The 21,766-nt window shown below is 31.2% G+C and overlaps 1 protein-coding gene across 1 annotated transcript in view; it reads right to left on the minus strand.

Annotated features, from left to right (window-relative positions):
• Positions 1 to 6,376: 6,376 nt before the first annotated feature.
• LOC145312530 (uncharacterized) overlaps positions 6,377 to 21,766 on the minus strand; it is a 50,678-nt gene continuing 35,288 nt past the window's right edge. The window contains exons 5-15 of the mRNA XM_080151784.1: positions 16,623 to 16,683; positions 15,924 to 16,115; positions 15,427 to 15,519; positions 13,720 to 13,831; positions 12,829 to 12,908; positions 12,035 to 12,105; positions 7,747 to 7,890; positions 7,414 to 7,488; positions 7,046 to 7,115; positions 6,728 to 6,767; positions 6,377 to 6,494 (exon numbers count right to left, since the gene is read on the minus strand). Coding sequence (XP_080007910.1) covers positions 6,407 to 6,494; positions 6,728 to 6,767; positions 7,046 to 7,115; positions 7,414 to 7,488; positions 7,747 to 7,890; positions 12,035 to 12,105; positions 12,829 to 12,908; positions 13,720 to 13,831; positions 15,427 to 15,519; positions 15,924 to 16,115; positions 16,623 to 16,683 — 1,026 coding nt within the window. The 3' untranslated portion in view covers positions 6,377 to 6,406. The remainder of the gene's footprint in view (positions 6,495 to 6,727; positions 6,768 to 7,045; positions 7,116 to 7,413; positions 7,489 to 7,746; positions 7,891 to 12,034; positions 12,106 to 12,828; positions 12,909 to 13,719; positions 13,832 to 15,426; positions 15,520 to 15,923; positions 16,116 to 16,622; positions 16,684 to 21,766) is intronic.

Consider the following 21,766-nt stretch of genomic DNA (forward strand, 5'->3'; position numbering starts at 1 on the left):
AATCTGCTTAACCCATTTTAAACAAGCGGATAAAAGATGAAGTGAGTTGTAAAGTAGCTTCGCTACTAACAAGTTCTAAAAGTAAATCCAAATTTCTAGGTATTGTGTTAGCAAATCCGCTACACTTTCTTCTTCTACTAGGCAAATCTAAAAAAATCTAATTATTTAAGACCTCCTAAACAGTATTTTTTAGGTTCCAAGATTTTTATCAACTGTAATCATTTATTATTAAATTAAGTCTAAAATGTCTGAAAGTATTATATAAATGTGTATTGCCACCTTATTGAATAAGGCATTCCTCTTAATCTAACTTTATTGGTCAAACTTAAAAGCTGAATGTACTATTTTTTACGTCTATGGTATGATCAAACCTAGAACAAAAGTAAATTCATCAAATCAAATCATGAATACCTAGGTAGTGAAGTTGTAAAAATTAAAACTATTATTCATGAATTGCACTTATAAAACAGGTCAAACTAGTAATATATGAAAATTAAAATGTACCGAAGGGCTATTATCTCATTTTACTCATATCAGTAAAATATCAAGTTACTCATATGGCAAAAAATTGCTACCCTGCCATTTAACGCTATTAATTGGGGAGAGATTATATGAGTACAGTAAATTTGGGGAAGAGAAGTCGTCACCAAGAATGAAGGAAAAAGAAAACTTCAAATTCATAATATAAATTCATAATTTAAAAAACTTAACACAGAACTTCAAAGACGTAGGCGTTATTAAACACAGCTTATTCCAACAATTAAATAAATTCGGGGGAAAAAACACAAAACCTATACGTGTTTTTCAGCTGTCGTTGGGGGAAAACACATCGTAAAATTGTCGACCTCTCCATCTGCCCCCAAATATTAGTTTATATTTATTTCCCTTGTTGGTTATACCTTATACCTGCATTGAACAGTAAATTTATCTGCGTTATCTTATTTATTGGCTCATAAACTTCAGGTGCTTTATTTAAATTATGATTGGTTAGTGTCCGAACTTTTCAACCGATACTTTATTCTACAGAATGGTTAATTTTGTTTTTCATAATTGAGGAGGGTCTACATGAATTATCGTCCATTGTCTCATCCCATAAGATCCCTGTAAAACTTTTGAAAATGGGCCAAGAGGCGAACATTTTAAAACACAAAGAAGCGAAAAAAGCAAAAATCAGTGCAAGGATTAGGGATTACAGTACAACGGTGGTTGAATTTCTAAAAGTAGCAAATCTGTCGCCCCACTTCCAAATTAAAAGTCTCATTACTTAATCTTTCAGCCTATGTATTGCACATAACAATTTAACTTGTTTCAAACTTAGATTGAGAATATGTATTAGCAAGATATGCAATATTATTACATCCGTAACAATAGTTTCAATTAAATATTTCTTTCAGGAAGTTCAATATGGATCATTAAACAAAACATTAAATAGAAACTATGTTTCAATTTATTGCAATTTGTTCTTCCCAATAAAATTCTAAAAATCTAACATTATTTTCTGAATTTCTATTCATTTTATTAAACCAGCCCTTTAAGTAAAATAGCATAAACCATTCAAAGTCAAAGACATATATATAAAACTTCCTATTTCACATGTTTGTTGCTTCAGACAAAATATATCCTTAATAGATTCAAATACTTAAATAAATCTAATTTTGTCAACCTTGATAAAGATTACTTCCTACATCTAATTTAATATACTTGAAAAAGATAAAAAATAAAACCCTATAGGAAAACTTATTTTGCTTCCAACTTTTACCATGTTAAAACAAACAAAACATATAAAAAAATCTAAGTTCTTTGGAGATATATTTAATACTTAAGTACATTCTAAAAAGTTATCGAAGTTATTGCAAATATAAAACTTGATTTATTTTATTAAAATGAGTCATCGATTATTGCAGAGATTGAGGGACAGGACAATGGACGAAATTGATATTCTTCAAAAGAGTTAGTGTGAATCTCACTAATTTAGCTGATTATTTTGGAGGGGCAATACAAAAACCTTAGACCCCTCCCTCCCAGGATTATTGCAGTGATTAATTACATTAGAGATGTTATGAATTATTTATAAGTGCCTTTTCACTTCTTGCTACCAGGGAGGGAGAGGACAATAGCTGGTTAATTAATTTCCAACCCCAGCTTTATTCTCTTCAATATTTGTCATCTGTCAAAGGCAGAATTTCACAAATATGAATAAGAGAAAGATTACTTTCTAATCTTTTGCCCTATCACTGCATCCCTGACATGATTCTCAGTCTACCGTACGCTTTAGAATGGCTCGAAAATCTTACTTTATGGAAAAATATTATCCCAAAAATACATACTCATGAAAAAAAGTTATAAAACCTTAAATATTTGTTGTCTGGGCGTTTTCTGGTATTCACACTTAACTTGTACATAAAAAAATACTCATTTTTTACAACGAACAAAAAGTATATGAGAAAAACTAATGATTTTACTATGAAGGTTTGAAAATAACAGCTATATCATCCACTTAATAAAAAGCTTATGGTTTGTGAACTGGGCTACTAACAAATGTAAAAATATTCAAGTTGTTAAAATTTTAAATTAGGTTTGATATAAAAAGTCTGTTATTTGAACCGGGCTATTACACCAAGCAGACTTTGTATAATTACTCTAGTTTTTACAAATGTACTACTTACAGAGAGATTATGTTGTAGTTATGAGTTGAATATACAGTAATGTTTACAAAAACTAAAATAGCGCAGCAATAGCAAGTTTTAAAAATCTTTCATTAGTGGCCTGGCGTGCACAAATATTTTTGATCATTTAGGGGGAGAAAAGGAAAGCCATAACCGGCATTAAATATTTTACTGTCAAAATAAACAAACTTTTAAAGGAATATTAAATACTTACATTAGGTAGCTTATTAGATCTTAAGCAAGTTATCTATTGAATTTTTAAAATCCATTTAAAACAAGGAAATTATAACCTAGTCATTTCACGTTCAAATATCTTCAATGGCTCTGTAAGTACGAACCATTGCATTCCTATTAATAAAAATATATTTAATAGTTACACTCTAAACAAAAATCTAAAGAGCAAGTTGTTTTTTTTCTCTGCCAAAAAAAAGCTATACCTACCTATGCAAGAAAAAAATAACCACAATATGCCATATGTGGCTGACTTTTTAAGGAGAGGGGTAAACCGGCATCTTATTAAATTAAAGATGATGTAATGTTTACCATATATTGAATCTATCCCCCTCCCCCACCAACACACCAGCGTCTATCCGTCTAAGAAACAAAATATATATCTGCATATCTATATGCAAATCTTGATCGCCAGCCGGCCTAAGCTACCACGCAAAGAAGGCAAAATATGCAGGGGTATAGGACAGGCAATATTATTAAAAAATGGAAAGCTTCATAGAAATTGAGTTAAATAATATCTTAGAAGTTTTAAAAATTAATTTGATAAAATTTTAAAAGTTTATAAGGCATTACGCAAAAATATTTTTTGGGGTGCAATTACCTAATTTTTTAAATACCCAATCCAGTTATATTTCGGTAAACGTACGTTCATTATTTTTTGACAAAGCTATTTATATGCAACTAAATATATTCAATTGATTTTGTAGGATTTTATGTGGATATATTAATATCTCTTTCTCTCTGGTATGTGACTCATTATAGTTATCCATGTAAGGTTTGCACATGGCTTGTGTTTTACAAGACTATTGTGTTTGTATGGGTCATGTACAGGAACAGGGGTTTGCAATTATAAAATTTTCATCTAAACCGTTTCTTGCTATGTTACAAAGCCAAACAGAGGTGAGTGAGTATAAAGCTAACAACGTCTTAGATAAGCATGTTGTAAAGGTTTTAGAAATAGTTTTGGAAATTATTAGGTATTAATAAATATTTTAAGGAGCTTTACAACAACAAAAATAGCATTAGCCGTCCCCAAATTCCTGATTGTAGATGGGTTAGAAAACAATGTGCGTACAATATTTATCACCATCGCTTACACGTTAACACGAAACAATACATTACATTTATATTCCCATTACTAACACACAACATATAAAAGGTAATGAATGAATTTTTGAACAATGCTTACCCAGATTAAATTTTGAATACGCCAAACAAAATAAAACTATATGAACGGTGCTTTCACCCAAATCTACTTCTTACCCACCGTATCCCCCTATCCCAACGCAGTACTTTCTCTGCAAGCTTTTTATCCTTTATGAAGCCTAGCTAAAAGATGCATAACAAAATACATTTTTCTCAACAAGATCATTTGTCTTTCAGATGCAATATGAGAGAAATCTCCTAAATTTATTTTGATGCTTTTTTGAAGAAGTAGTTTTTAAAGAATTAAGCAGGTATCATAATTGGAATGGTTATAAGCAGCGTTGCTGAGCCGGAGCTGGAAGCCGCCATATTTTGCTGGTGCCGTTATTTTCGTTCAAAAACGGCTCCGGGTTAGCTAGAAAAAGAGAATTCTTACTAATTTGGTAACTTTGTTGTGTCGTGTGTAAATTCCCCTTTCAAGTTTTTCAATTCCATTTTATAAAAAATTGAACTTCTAAAACCTTCAAAAGTCAAAAATAGACTTGGCCAAAAATATATGTAGAGTTTTTCTTGATTTTAGGGTGGAGACGGAGCCGTTATTTTCATAGGCGGCTCCAGGGAGCTGCATCAAAATCAAACGGCTCTGCAACGCTGGTTATAAAGTTAAAAAATATAATAGTTATAATATAACTATTTATATAATACAAAGTGATTTTTAAATGTTATTTTAAGAGTCTCCCAACTAAAAAAAGAAATATATTTGATGCATTATGACATAAATCAACATCTGACATATGAATGGAAGTTCTCATTTTAGTAGCTGTATGTGTCAGTTTTTTAAACTTTTAAAGCACAGCAATTGTTATTGAAAAAGAAACTTAAATTTTTGCCTACCAATAAACTAAAGTTCTCATTTGGGTAGCTTATTTTTATACCTCTAAATAAATTCAATAAGAAAAAGCATTTTCATTTATGCGGATTTTATAGGATAAAAGGCATACCTAAGATTATTATTTATTAAAACTATTGCTTGCTTGTTATATTGCTGCGCTAACTATGAATACAATTACGCTTGCCAAATAAGGATGCGTTGAGATATCTAATAATCAAAAACTTTTAGTAGCGAAGCTCTTAAAAATACTTTTGTGTCTGCCTGACCTCACATAATTTTATTCATAGCTTAAAAAAATATCAATATGAATAAAATCTCCTCCCCCCTTATGAAAGACCCCACAAACTAGAGACGAAGCAACAAGTGATTAATATAAGGGCGTGTTATTATGTTCTTCACTCGTAGCATATCCGGGGGAAAGCGGTTTAACAAATAACAACAAAATCCAATTATGATATTAACTATCTGAAATATATCTAACAAGATACCATAAAAACCTAAATAACTGAAATTTACATAAAAATAAGAAAAGTTATGCTAATTAAATCAACATGCTAGTTTATAATATAGATGCAAAAGGCGGACAGTGCATTGAAATCTGTTTCTAATTACAATTCAAAAATTCACATTTTCCTGTTTTTCTTTAAATCTAACACACTTTTAAAGATCAATTTAATGGTAAATTGATATTCAATTAGTTGCTAAAAATATGACAACCAAATATAAATAATTCACATGCAGAATTATCACTTTTATAACTGTATTAACTAATTATAAACAGTATTTATTTATAAATAAAATAATATGGCAAACATTAACACAACGGTGCTGTTGCTCTGAGTCTTGCTCAACTACTGGGCTGAGCTTATCCCAGGATTGGCTACAGGCAATCAGGTGACCAAATACTGAGCTCTCATTTGTCGGCATTTAATCACGTGATCTGAACAAGGCGTCTCATTGGTTGTAAGCACAGATGCCGCGTAAAAAGAAATCAAATAGATTAGGAACACAAATGTCGTCGTACCAAAAATATTATATTTAAGGTTGTAAGGAAATTAATTTGTAACAAAATTTAATTATTTCGTTGTAATTCTTCTAAAAAACTTTATAGCTTTAATGTAAGTTTTGTAGATTTGAATGATCCATTCATTAAACTGCAAATATTGTCCTAAAATCTTTTTCTTGAACTATATGATAATTGTATTTGTAGACTTAAAAACTTAAAATATTCTCCTCGATACGCAATGTAAATTCAACGAACAGACTATTTTGTTACTTTTGTAAATAGATTTTCTCAAATAGTTGTAAGTGATATATTTAACCTAGACAATCTAGATAGAGGCGTGCAGACCAATTAGATGTGCACGCCATTCATTCTAATAGTGGTGTTAACAGAATTATGACCAACTTATAATACGAGAGATAAAAAAATATTATAAAAAAAAACCAAAAAATTTTTTTATAGATTTATTTACCACATTTCTTTACATCTACAAGCTTGGAACCATGTAAACAAGCTTAATCCAAGGATTAGTATTCCGAAAGGTAAAGCAATAAACCTAAAATTAAATAATTTATCAAAGATTAAGGTCTAATCAACAACCAAAAGGGGGTGATGTGCATTTTCAGTAGAGGTATTTTCTTATTTGCAGGTTGATTCCATAAACCTTTAAGACTTAATTTTCCCTATCGCCCAAGTGGGCCAGTAGTTTTTTTTTAACCTCCTAATGCAATTATTTTAGGACGCCCGCTGTTTTTTTTAAAAATCTACTTATAGGAGATTAAAGCTAACCTTAAATTTCCAACATTGTCCTCCTTATGGTAGGGTGCAACTAAAAAGAACATTTGTTGAAATTTTATTTATTTAAACAGCTGAATCAAACGCCATTTCTGAGTAAAAAACTCAAATTACTTTTCTAAATACCTGTATTAACATTTTTAAGGTTGTTTTTTTGTAATTGAGGTTTATTTTTACTTAATTGAAAAATCAAATTTTAATATAATATGTAATATTCAATAAATCATTGGAAATGGTCTATGGAAAGACACGAATTACAGTGATGATGATTATTCTTTCTATATATTTTAATGAAAATTTAAATGAACCAACCTGTTGTAGTATTTATAATCTCAACAGGCATAACTCTTTTTACCAACAATGGATATGGTACATACTTATGCTGAAAACAAGGAAACAAAATGATAACATTCATGTATTCGATGCAAAAAGGTCTTGGATGGAAATACGGACAAAGATTTTAGGAACAGAGGCTCAGTTGTTATAAATCATGATTAAATGTATTGAGGAAAACCCGAAGTCTAATAATATGGCTTTTTTATGTTTGAATATTCTAGATATTTTTTGACACATAGAATCTCCATTAAAAAATTAAGCTGTCTATCTGATCTACTTAAACTCTCCAAATTGGATAACTGTTGCTCTATAAAAAAAAGTTAGAGATGTTAAAAAATGTATACCTTGACATAACCATGGAAAAGAATGATCTCTGTTTCGTTGTACATATACTTGTCCAAGATTTTCATTATTTCCTTCTAAAAATTAAAACTATCATCCATTGCCCTGGTAGATGAAAAAATTAATTTGAAGAATCTGTTGGTATATGGTATTTTATTAGCGAAGCTTCTTATAGTGCCTGTAAAAAATGACGTCATACAATACACAGACTAAATTACCATGGCATTATCTTAATTGACCAATGGTAGGCCAGTATGACGTTATTTTTATAGGCACTATAAAAAGCTTCATTATAGGCTTTAAGGATGTAATTCATCAAATAAAGAAAATAAAACCTGAGCTGAAATATCATTCCAGCTGTTAGATTCTGATAGATTAAGCTTCAGAACCACAGCAGTGTTCCCATAGTATTCATAAAATTCAGTAACTTCTATTTCAAAGTCCTCCATAGCCTCAGAACTATTTCTGTTGGACATTATCTGAAATAGCCAAGACCTAAAATTGCACAGGCAGTGCAGTTCTAGAGAAAACCTAAGTAAAATCATTATTTAGGGCAAATTTACATGCACTCACTTTAAGGTTGTTTAATGATTCGTTGATCCGGTCATATTGATGTGCTTCAAACAGTTTATACAAGCATCGTTTAAATTTAAATTGTATTTATTACCCTAGATAGTCATCGGCCTTAATAATCCGTCCACCTTAAAAGGAATTTCTAGCAGCCGAAGATTTTTAGCAACATATGATTAAATCAAATTGTATTACGGATGAAAGTTTGAAGGATGGCCGAAACTAATCCTTATTCTAAGAAATTCAACTATTTTTATCTGACTTATTGTGTATGTGAAATAAATTATTTGCTCTTTCGTACCAAATTTTGAACACTTGCTAACCAATGATATGGTCGGATTGTTTCTCCACTGTCAGTGGCGTGCGAACCGAAGGGGGCATTTGGGGCAATCGCCCCCCCCTAGCGACCAAAACGCCCTCCCCTGCCCCCCCCTAGCCACCGCCCCCCCTGCCCCCCCCTAAATGTTGAAAAATGCCCCATTTTGCCCCCCCCTGGTCAACAAAAATGCCCCTTTTTGCCCCCTACCCTACAAGAAGCAAAACTATCCCAGTTTCCAAAAAGAAAAATCAAGAAATACTCAACAAAAAAAAATTTTGGCGCTTTGCGCCAAACAGACAGTTACTATTCATTTAACCTTACCAAATTTTTTCATTAGTGTAGAAATTAGGTTATAATCTTTTTTCACTGAACATAACAAACCAGGTAATAGGAAGTATTTTATTTTGTATAATATAAACAAAGAAATTTTGTACATCCCCAATGATGATTAAATTACCCCTTATGTAGATTACAATTGCAAATTGCAATATTTTTTTAAAAATGCTAACCCAACCAAAATTTTGAATATTTTCTTCCTTGTTGTTGTATAAATTCTTACCACTGTTGAAAAGTTTGACCACCAATTTTCATCTGCTAACCCTTCCCCCCCCCCCCTTCCTTTACAATAAATAATTCAGTTGTACATAAACTCTCAAACAATAAGGTACACCATATTTTAAAGTAAAAAGATTTGGATTTTATTTTGTTTTAAAAAATTCTTTTTTTCAAAGTACTTAATATTTTTAACTTGTTTTTTGTTTAACTTATATTTATTTTAACTAGTATGAAGCTTGTTGTTTTCTTAAGAATTTTTGCAAATATGGTTATTATTTTATAGAATTGAGAAGGCTTGAATAAAGCAAAATATATTTTCTACAAAGAAGTGTGTTCTTTCTGTGTAGTTAGCTCTAGCCGCGCGTTTTTTTAGATTACAATTAGTGGATGAAAAGTATGGAAACTTGACTTAATTAACCAACCAATCAAAATTCCATTTATATAAGAAAATAATAAGAAAATTTTATATGAAATATTAAGGACTAGTGTAATAAATAGCCCAAAAAACCCTCCCTCCCTGCATATTTGAAGAAAAAAATTTGCGCTTCGCGCCCTTCCAAATAGTTTCTGCTTTTTATCACATTGTATATTTTGTTTTTATTTCTATAAAAACATGTGTAAACAACATATATTTAATCAAAAAGTTATTTTATATAAAAAAGAAACAGCGTTGATATTTATCTAAGCCTTTTTCTCAACACTGTATGTCTGTCTAAATGAATAACTATATATGATGTCATATTATTTTCAGGATAAGTTTAAAATTTTTTTGTGTACATACCCTTACAAAAAGACATGTTTTTTTATGGCAATTTTCATTAAAAACCCTTAAAACTAACTACACTCTATATTCCTAACTTGATAAAGTAGGCCACTCTTGTTGTCTTTAATTGATTTTAGTTCAAATGGGAGTAAATATTTTTATTTTTAGGTGCGCTTAACGCACCGCCCTTATAAATCCTTGGAAACATCACTTAATCAAAAATTAACAGAGTTTTAAAGTGCCATTTAAAGAGGGTAGGATATTTTGATATAACTTTTTAGCTTCTCTATAATTCACTATGGCTGTCAGTACGTAATGCTAAGGGGGAAATGTGATTTTTTCAACTGCAATTAAAGATAGAAGGCTAAAACTTAATGTTAACATTCCCATCATTATGGAGTATAATTAACTATTAAAAATTCATGGAGGTCAGACTGCTTTTCAGGACGTTTTTGGCTATTTTTGTATCTTTTAAATTTTGGGTATAGTCCCTTTTGTGACATTGGCTCTTAAGGTGCATTTGTCGTATTTTCACAGTAGCTTTTCACCTATTTATAGCTCCTGCGGGGCCAATTGCCTAACCCTGCGGGGGAATCACCTGACCTAACTTAACCTAGAATAACCTATTAAAAGCTACTATGAAAACACGACAAAATGCCCCTTAAGAGGCGTTGCCACAAAAGAGACTATACCCCAAAGTTTTCCATATTTCTAAGAGATTTTTATATCTGTAGATGAAAGGACAAGTATTTTTTTTATTTTTTTCATAGGTAGTTATTTATATCTTTGGTTTTTATAGTACGATAAATTTTTTTGTGGATTATAATATTAAAAAAAATAAAATTTCTCGCTGTTTCGAGCATCCTGTATGTAATTTACTTTGACTGTCATTACACAACATACAGGAAAAAGGATTTGTGACTTTTTCTATCTCAAATATATATTTATTTCAACAGATGCTCTTTAAATCTACTTGTCTGTATTCTTATTAATGATTTTTTGTGCTTTGCTACTTAAAGATGTTGTCATACAATAAAGAAATATTTAAAATCAGTTTTACATATTAGGTTAATTTTTAGTAAAGGGGGGGGTTTTTAATGCAACCATCTCGTAATCAGTGAGCAAATGACTCTTAGAATTCGAATTTCGATCTGAACTTTTGCATGAGTAATCCTTGGTAGGTCTATTTTCCCTAAATCGAACAAAAAGTTGGAAAAGTAACGGCTAGCAGCTCAGCCGTTCAGCCGTTTTTTGCCTATTTTCAGGGTAAATCCATCATCAATTACGTACGAATCGACTTTTTAAAACATATTTTTGGTTTAATTCATGTTAAATGATAGCAATAACCAATTTTAAAACTTCTAGTACCAACAGCTACCGCCTAGAACCGTTTGATAGCGTTTTGGAGTAGAAAAGAGTATTATGTTGAGAGGTTTCGTGACTAATTTGCATTATAAATATCAAAAGAATGGCAAAATAGCTGAGCCGCCAGCCGTTAGCCGTTACTTTTCCAACTTTTTGTTCGATTTAGGGAAAATAGACCTACCAAGGATTACTCATGCAAAATTATAGATGGAAATTCGAATTCTAAGTGCCATTTGCTCACTGATTACAAGATGGTTGCATTAAAACCCCCCCCCCTTATTTCCAAAATGAGTGTTTTTATCTCCCCCCCCCCAAAAAAAAATTTTTAATTGGGTTATTTATCCTTCCTGCTGAGATTTTATAACATCCTCTTTCACCCATAAAAAATGTGGTTGGTGGGGGGGGGGGGAAGGTTAAATTATCTTATGTACTTTTTTTTGAAGATGCTAACTAGCTCCCTTCCCTTCGGTCATTGCAGGGTGGGGAGAAGGGATGGGGGAGAAGGGATGGGGAGAAGGGATGGGGGAGAAGAGATGGGGGAGAAGAGATGGGGGAGAAGAGATGGGGGGGAAGAGATGGGGGATATAAATGGGAAATAGGGATGGGGAAGAAGAAATAAGGACTAGAAGGCCCATAATCAAATAATCCCACCCCTTAAAACGCCCTTATTTAAAATTAGTATATATAATCAAAATGCCCCCCCCCTAAAGCAAAGTGCCCCCCCGGGGCACTTTGATTTAGGGGGGGGCAAAATTTTACAAAATCTTCAAAATGCCCCCCCCTAGACAAAGTGCTTCGCACGCCACTGTCCACTGTGTTTCTATTGGTCCAATTAAGAAATTGGGTATCTACACTTTTATATCTATTGATGAATTACTCTATCTTAACAATCCTTAGGTTTGATAAGACATTGAGACGTGCAAACAAACTATATAATAGAGTATATCATAATTGACCTTCTTAAAATTTGAACAATTAAATGATTGGAAAAAATAGATAAAAGATATAAGCACGTATTAATTTTGTCTCATTCAAAAACATAAAATATTACCGGAATATCAGTCCATTCAAAAATGATTGTCAGTTCTTTGTCAACAATTTTCTGCAGATCTTTAAATTGCCCTATAAAAATTGCATTTCAATCATAAGCAGAGATGTGTAAATTGCGGATTATTTTTTTTGCTTACTTAAAAAGTATAAGATTGTGTTTTCAAAATTCAAAATTGTTAAAAGCAAAATCTATTTTCATGCATTTTTTATAGTCAAGCAAAGACAAAATTGGGGAGGAAGAATGAGAAGTTCGGGTGAATTCTGTTTACTTTAACACAAGAATTAATGTCATTACGTCCTAGTACCATTTTTAACGTTAAACAACTATTAGAAATGGCTACAGATAAAACTAAATTATATGTATATAAATGTACATATGAAAGTCGAAACAAAATTGAAATTAAATTTCTTGAAAAGCTGCTTAAATACAGTTTATTGTTTAAGGACATTCTGACATTTTTAGGGCTTGGTTTTAGAGATACTTCGCTAATAACATTGTACTTTATTGTTAAAGGAATCAGTATTCCAAAATTCAGATCAATCGTATATTTTTATCACATAAAAAAAAGTTATAAATCAACATGATTAAAATGGACGCACGGACATTCTAGTGACGATTATAGAGTTGCTACGATTTATAAATTGTACCTAACTACTGCAGGAATCACCTTGCAAAGTTTTGAATCGATAGGACAATTTTAACCTGTTTAAATTAACGAAAAGAGCTAACAGTCCGTGACGTACGGACGGACGGACCGATCATAAATATAGAAAAGCTTCGCTTTAAAAAAATACTTGTTCTTTCATCTTTGAAGTAGGGTATCCAGAAAGTTTCCATGTACAGATGAACAACCAATTCCTCAGGCATTTCTTCACTGGATAATTATCAAATGGTAAAAAAATCTGTGCATATACAACAGACATTAACGTCTATAAGTAGTGCAGCAGTAACAAGATATCATCCTTTAAAAAACTAAAAAAACTCAAATGTTACATTACAATACAAGTTTTTAAGATTTTGAATTCATTAACAAACTACGTTTGGCCATGGATATACCCTTGATGTAGAGTAGTTTTGCTTTTTAGTAGCGAAGCTACTCTATAATTCACTTTGTCCGGCAGTCAGTCAGTCAGTCCGTAATGCTATGGGGGAATTGGGATTTACTCAGCTCCTATAAAAGATAGAATGCTGAAACATTTTGACAATAGTCCCATCATTATTTTTTGTGCTTCGCTACTTATGGATGTTGTCATTCTTGTTTGCTTCCAGTTTAATTGATATAATGTAATTCATAAAAGTATATTAATATAATTTGTGTCCTATTTTCATATTTCTTATATTTACTTTTCCCAAAAGTTACATTTCCTTAAAGATTTTACAGGTTATTTTTCATGTAAGTTACACTTCCTTTCCCAAGGATTTGTGGATAGCCTAACCCCTGTGAGGAGCTCTACCCAACTAGCCTAACCTAACCTAAATTATAGGAAGTTTAATTTAAAAAAAATAACTTTTATGAAATATAACTATACTGAAATAAATGATATAAAATGAAGTAAAATTATACGAAATAGGTTAATTATGAGCATTTCAAGAAAACTATTGATCAGATTCTTTGTATTTTAGATAAAAACATTTTATATACTGTTTGGATTTATTTATAAAGGTTTCATAATCAAGTAAAAAACCTGCAATCGCACAAATCATAGGAATCGCCATAAAACTTGATACCCCAGGGTCCGACATCCATAAAAGTGGTGTTTAAGGTTATGTTATACCCAGGCTCTACAGTAACAGCTTCTAAAAGAATGATTGATTTAGAATTTAGGCCCTTTTATTATTAAAGTTTGTTTGTTTGTAAGAAAAAAATCTCTAAAAATTAATAGTAGGGTTAAGATTTTACTTTATGCTAAAGACAATTCTTCTTTTTACAGTTAGGCCCCAAGAGGTTACTACGAGATTGTTACTTACATGTCCAAACTGTTGTTATTCTGTCTATATGCAATATCAATGGTTAAGAAAATTGGTCATGGCTGATAAAATATCGACATGATAATAGTCTAATTACATTACTAAATACTTATGTTGATAAAATGGAGTGGATACAAAACCGCGACAGTTACAAAAACGCGACAATAACAAAACCGCGACAATAACAAAACCGCGACAATAACAAAAATATAACTATTGGGAATTTTTGTAGGAATACATGGCCGCAGCGCTCGGCCCCTTGGCCTGCCTAGCCGCGGGCGCTCGCCCCCCTTGCCCATTACCTAACCTAACCTAAATATTGTAAAAAAAAAAATTTGAAAAATTTGAAAAAAATCTACCAACCACTTTTTGTAACTACACGGTATTTTTGACAGAAGCACTTATTCTTTATATATCTTTATCATTGAAAAAATAACGTTTCGTTGTTTATAAAGAAACAAATAAAAAAAGATTCCATAGTAAAGATTTATTTTTCTGTTTCGCTACTTTGGAATGAATTTTTATTGTATAAATAACAAATGTCAAGTTCCAATTACTTTTGTATCTATTTAGGTTGACGTATATTGTAGATATTTTTATGACGCAATTTTAAAGAAATGAAATACAATTGTTATGAACCAAAGATGACAACATCCTTAAAAGCGAAGCTTAACAAATCATACATCAGAAAAACGAACTTGAGTGGGAATGGTTTTATGTATAAAAATTGATTATAGAGATAATTTGCGCAGTTATCCTTATATAAAAGTAACAGGATCTGTGTGTGTCTATCTGCCTGTCTCTGTTGAAGGATCTCCCGCTAAACAAAAATGGTTCACAATTTAGCTTCTCAAAGGTCCTGAGAAGGTTTCTTACTATTTTGGGGGAGGGTTTCACAAACCTTCCAAGATAAATCGACACTAAAACAAAATTACCCAACCCCACACAATTGAAGTGCCTTAAATGGCCTTTAGTGTTTTACTTTTAATACTCCTACAGTGTTTTATAAACGCAGAGTGATGTTTGTTAAGCATTATAGAATATGCTTCATAAAAATGATGGATTCTAAAGAAAACAAAACTAGTAGCTACACAACTCTAATAGGCTACAACAAGAAATCATAAATCTAAAGTAATTTTCATTACAGAACAATTCTTGAAACCTCAATAACAGATGTTTTTTTTTATAAGAATGTAATTGTGCGTACGTACATGTTTTACTTATTATTCTTTTATTCATTGTCCTTACAAAATATATTCGTGCAACTTTTAGGCTGACTTTTAGAGGACCATTGAGGCAACGAAGGAAGCTCAGTTCTTCTTTAGAATAAAGTATTTTTCAACAACCAACTGTTACTAAACTCTGTTTTTAGACTCGAATCCACAAGCTGTTGGTCATTTTTTTTATCAAAATTATAATATAACCTGTTGTAGTATTCCTTTTTGTAGTTTGTTCCATAGCTGTAGTTGAGGTTAGATTTGTTGTTGATATTGTTGTAGAAGTTGAATTATTTGTTACTGTTTTCATTAAAGAAATATTTTTTAAAAACTTTAATATTAGAACAAAATATGTAAATAAATGTATGATTTTATGGTTAATGATTAGTATAAATTCATGACATACTAGGTTTTTTGAAATATTCTGCTAAATATTCAGTGATAGACTGGACAAAGGAATTTAAATTATACTGGCCCCCAAAGTTTTATAAACATTATCTCTCATTTTGGGTAATATTATTAAATCCTGATTGAATTTTATGAAGCAGAAAGACACTGATTAGTAAATAAGTATGAATGGGATGTGAGAACCTTCAGTGTAGAAACATTTCCACCAATAATCTTAATTATCATTAGAGAAAATTTGGATTTTTTTATTGTAATCGCAAGATGTAAGTCTTAAAATGTTAATATGCAAAGCCTACAAAATAAAATCGTAATCTTCCCTGTTGTTGTGATTGTTGTAGTTGTAGAAGTAGTTGTAGATGTGGTTGACGTTGTTGCAGCACTTGTGGTAGTAGCTGTGGTTGTAGCAGTGGTAGTAGTCGTAGCTGTGGTTGTAGCAGTAGTTGAAATGATTGTTGTTTGCAGTACAGTTGTTGTTGACGGTAAATGAGCTAAAAAACATTATAGAAATTTTTCTCGTTACATTCTAAAAAAAATAAGGGTTTAGGAACAATCCTTGCTTGAATTAAATGTTTGCGGCTGTTAGGTACCCATAAGACACAAATGTATGATTTTAAAAGCGTAACTTTTCTTTAGATTAGGTTTGTCTGTATATTAGTCCCAAACGGATAGCTCTTTTGAATTATTTGCCTGATTTTTATAATGATGATTCCTACGACAACAAGGTACAATGTTATAGGTGAATTATCTCTACAATCAAATACTCAAATGTAAGAATGTCCTTAAACAGTATCCAGTATTTAATCAAATTTGCAACAAATCAATAAACAACCTTGGTTAGATTTATATTCTGCTTAACAAAATCACGTAAATGATCATTTATCTACGTTCTGGCTTTTCCTCTCGTGAATGTTGTCAACTTTTTTTTATGCTTCATCATCTTATCATTGTTTTATTATATACTACAATTAATTTTAATGAATTCTTAATAACTAAACCTGGTGGTGTCCCTTCAAACATTTCCTTTAAAGCCTCTTCATCTATAGTTGTTCCAGTTAACTAAAAATTAAATTAGAAAACATAATTAATCATTTTGTTAAAGAAGGTGTATCAACTATTTTTTTTATAGCTAGCCGGTTCTTTTAGTAAGTAGTAGATGTAAAATTTTTCATAGAATTCAGATATGCAATCGGTTTTTTTGTAGACCTCTTATTTTTTAAGTAATTTAAGTTTAAAAAAAAAAAAATTAAGTCGATTTTAAGGTACTAAAATGCAACAAAAAAAAGAAAGAAAATGGTCATTATGAACAAAAATAGTAAGATCTTTAATTTGACACCTTACTTTTTCAATTCTGTCAGGTAATTATTGAAAAAATCGATTTTTTAAAACCCACGAGAATAAAAACTTTGAACTTAATTTTATTATTTCACAAATAAAAAAATATGGGTTCATATATACCATTAGAATCAGAAAAATATTACGAATCCATTGTAAGCAAAATTGAAAAAAAAAGTTTACAATATAGTATATAAACTACAATAAAAGGAATTATATGAAAATATCATATTATGTTGTACAGGCAACGTCTTAATTCTTCAATTGAGTATAAAAATGGGAAGGGGGTAAAGAGGGGGTAAAGAGGGGGTAAAAAAGGGAAAACAATAGTGTTGTCTGAACAAAAAAAATAATTGGCCATTTCTGTAATTTTTTAATTTTTTAATTTTTTTCAATTTTGCTTACAATGGATTCGTAATATTTTTCTGATTCTAATGGTATATATGAACCCATGTTTTTTATGTCTGTTTGAGAAAATATTTAGGTCTAAAGTTTTTATTATACCGAGGTTAAAAAAATAGATTTTTTCAATAATTACTCAACAGAATTTTAAAAGTAAGGTGTCAAATTAAAGATCCTACTATTTTTGTTCTTACTGACCATTTTCTTCTTTTATTTTGTTGCGTTTTAGTACCTTAAAACCGACTTAATTATTTTTTTAAAAAACTTAAATTACTTAAAAAATAAGAGGTCTACAAAAAAACCGATTGCATATTTGAATTCTATGAAAAATTTTACATCTACTACTTACTAAAAGAACCGGCTAGCTATAAAAAAAAAAGTTGATACAACTTCTTTGAAATTTTATTATAATCAAATATATGTTACTAGTAGCTATACCCCTTTTATCTAGAGGCTAGGTATTCAAAGTAGTAAGAAGGCGCCAGAATAAACTATACCTTAAATCTAAAACTATATATGCCCAATCCCATTCTTGGACTTATGCAAAGCTTCCCTTAACAGGATGGAGATGCGATCCTCAATTTTCAAATTCTTTGAACGTACATATGAGACTTTTACAGAAATGCTTCGCATCCACAACTATCTATCTATGCTTGATATAAAGTCAACACTTTATAGATCATATTATGAACCTTTGATTGACACGTGCCCTGCAATTAACTAGTAGCACTCAGGGGCAAGACACAATTACTTTAGCTAGGCCCAAGGCATTATTTGTATCAATTTATGCATTCATAGGCCTATCTTTACCTATATGACACCATATATGGGTAACGCTAGCCTATTCATGGTAATCTGTATGTGATTTGCTAATAGTATATGTTTATTAAAGATATTATGTTTATAGTTAATGTAATCATATAAACAACCAGTTCAAATATGTATGCCTACAACCATGCCTGATTTACGTCACATATTAACACACAGATATTTAATTGCACAGACAAACACTAAAATCCTGGTCCAGAGCTAATGTTATAGCATGTACCTCTTGAATTTATTCAGTTATTTACTAACTCTCCTACCATCAACTTCTCTTTCTGGCTTTAAAAGGTAATGACTTAGTTGTTTGGCATGCATTGTAGTTTAAATTTAGGCCCCTTAGTACTTAGCATGAATTGAGCTCAGGCCTTATGTTAGAACTCTAACACTTAGCACAATTCACTGCTTGGGACTTAGGGCACATTTCTGTCCTACTCTACTTATAATCTTAACACTTATCCTGTAAATATTTTCATACTTAACTTACGCACTTGTGATATAAATACACTTTATAAAAACATTTTCTTTCCTTAATACTTAATATACTTATATAATTCTGATCGAATATCAAAACCAACCATTTATTCTTAGGTTAAAGCAACATAATACTTCGCGTGGGTCTTTTGTTGAGCTTCCACCAGCTCAACCAAATTCGTATTATACTTGTGGGAATAGAGGGTTAAGCATTCTAAACAAACGAACCGACGATGAGAATGTCTATGTGTATTGCATTAAAATTAGGTTTTAGTAGTACTCATAGAAGAGCGGTCTCCATACCTAACTATGGACAAACGCCCCATTCGCACACACAATGGTGCAACTTACCGGTTGTATCTTGGAAAAATTTTACTTCATAAATTTTTTTTTCTTTTTTTTTCCTTACCGTACCCGAACCGCCTAAGGCAGGTATTTTTACCAAAATCGAATAATTGTAGTTATGGCAAAATCGGATTTACCAAAACCTGTGAAACTATTTGAGAGCAAGGTTAGGACTATGAGGCGTTTGAAGAGATAGGGACTGAAAGGCACGACACAAATGCAATTGAGAGCCTCGTGTACGAGCAGTTGCACTAGCTGACACTCTAGAGGCCCTAGAGAATGCTAGCATATTTGTGGCCATTGGTCGCCGCCCTATAAGGACACTCGCACTGGTTGACACTCTAGAGGCCCTAGAGAATACCAGCACACCGGCACCTCCATGTCCGCCTCTCTTTAGTAAAACACTTGGGTTGGAACAATCTATGATTGAGCTATGTGCAAAATTTTGATTTTTGGACTTAGTCAGAATTTTGAAATTTAGGAGTTGTGCTAGGTGGCGGAGTATATATATAAATCTTCGGACTTAGTATGATTTTTACTTATTCGGAAATTCTCTAAGTGTTGAAATACTTGAATCTTTGATACTTAAACCAGAACTTATTAAGAATCAAGCATGGAGTAACTTTTCATTTATAAGCTATCAAAATACTATTTGTAAAGGACCATTTTGAACTGTCTTATTAAATGAAAACTTAGGAGCAAATCCTATAGAACACGGGAAACGCTGTTAGTTGGGATACATATTGTCTTTGGAGCCATGTTTCTGAAACAATATGCCGAAAGCAGTTAGTACTCTTGAGTCGTAGTAAAGGGCCAAAAGATTATTACAAACTTGTAGCATTTATACTCAAGTTAAACTGTACTAATACTTTGGTGCCGTTAGAACCGATTTTCTGAGATTTGCACTTACTTATACATGCCTAGGACTTATATTCTTAATGCAATTCTGATTTATATGCGGATGTATCAAAATAACTATTGCCTCCAAAATTTTGAGTTAAACAAAATATTTCAAAGTCTCAAAGATATTCTCAACATCGATCGGTTGGAATGATATAAGTGTAGACAAATTGCTGTATGCAATCAGAGAAATAACTCCAGAGACTTCCTGAGACTCTGAGCAAAATATTCCACTTTTGGACTTAGCACCGTTTCTATTTCTTTTGTTACAGAGAGAATCTCGAATTTCTGGACTTATAGTAATTTTTATGAAATTGTGAACTTGGTTGGAAATTTACCAAAATTCGGACTTGTAATAATTACGATTTTTCCAACTAGATTAACAAATTTCATTTTCCACACTTAAAAGAAAATTTTGTCTTAGAGTATTTCTGTCTTAGCCAAAATATTCCAATTATGGACTTAGAGAGATTCTATTTCTTTTGGTGAAGGATAATTCTAACACTCTAATACTTTATAATCTTAAAATCCTTAACTTAGCGAGATTTGCATTTAGTCAAAATACTCCAACAGTGGACTTAGAGTGATTCTATTTCTTTTGACTTATAGGCAATCTCTAAAGTAGTTTTGTGAATGAACTGTTAGGAAATTTCTTCTCGGACAAAATATTCCACGTCTGGACTTAGAGTAATTCTATTTCTTTTGTCTCAAGATAAATTCACTAATTTTGTACTTAGCATAATTTCATTGAAAAGTTTTGGACTTAGTCAAAATTCACTAATTTTGTACTTAGTATAATTTCACTGAAAAGAAATTTTTTTTCTCAGTCAAAACTCACTAACTTTGTACTTAGGATAATTTCAATAAGAAAATTTTTTTGACTTAGTCAAAAGAACCACGTACATCTTAATTTTGGAATATGTATTTACCCTTATAAGCATAGATTATTTAATATTAGTGTACTTATTTTTAGTGTAGATTCGATATTTGAAGCCAGATTTAACATAGGAGTTGCCGTTTTAGAGATATCAGGGGTAATAAAAAGCCCCTAAGTTAAAGAATTAGAAACCCAAGAAAGAGGTCTATAATTTTCACAGGAATAAGGCGGCTTTATGTAAAAAAAATAAAATACATACAACAGAATAAATATTTTACAGATTTAGTATTGGGTCATTTAACTAAAAGCCTTCATTGCAGTTATTTTTAATTTATTCAAAAAACATATGGCAATTAACACGATCTTACACACACGCCAACCAAGTTGCCTATACATACACACACACACACACAACATTCAAGGTGCTCGGCAATGTCATCACACCCACACTCCCGCATTCTTAATAGCTGTAAATAAAAGATTCTCTTTCTAATTAATTGTTTACTTTATATCGAAACACACACCCGCAGCACAACGCTGCTTCCAGGAATTAAAATTTTTTTGTAATCTTTTGTGCCTCCTAGTCCTTTACAATGAAGGGAGGAAGGGTAAGGGTGCGGAAGAAAAAGAAATAGAGAAAGGGAAAGGGGTTTTCTAGACCGGTGTCTTTTAGATAATCATCATATTCATAAGCGCATACACTCAAAACATTAACACACAAACGTATAAATACATGTTGTTAGCATTGTGTAATGTGTATTATATTAGGACGCACTTTTACCTTTCAGTAAATATTATTAATTAATATTATCAACAAGAAAGTACAATTGGACTTCAGTTCCGTAATTTTGTTTTAATGAAATAAAATATCAGTTTTAATTGTTATTTCCATCATGTACCCGCCCATTTATGCTTATTTAAGTGTATCAACAAACACTTTTTCTTTATTTATATTTGTCATGTTATTAAGGAAAATATTTGTTTTAA

This window comes from Acartia tonsa, chromosome 2 (assembly GCF_053477335.1).
Source record: "Acartia tonsa isolate MP-2025a chromosome 2, ASM5347733v1, whole genome shotgun sequence".
NCBI classification, from domain to species: Eukaryota; Metazoa; Arthropoda; class Copepoda; order Calanoida; family Acartiidae; genus Acartia; species Acartia tonsa.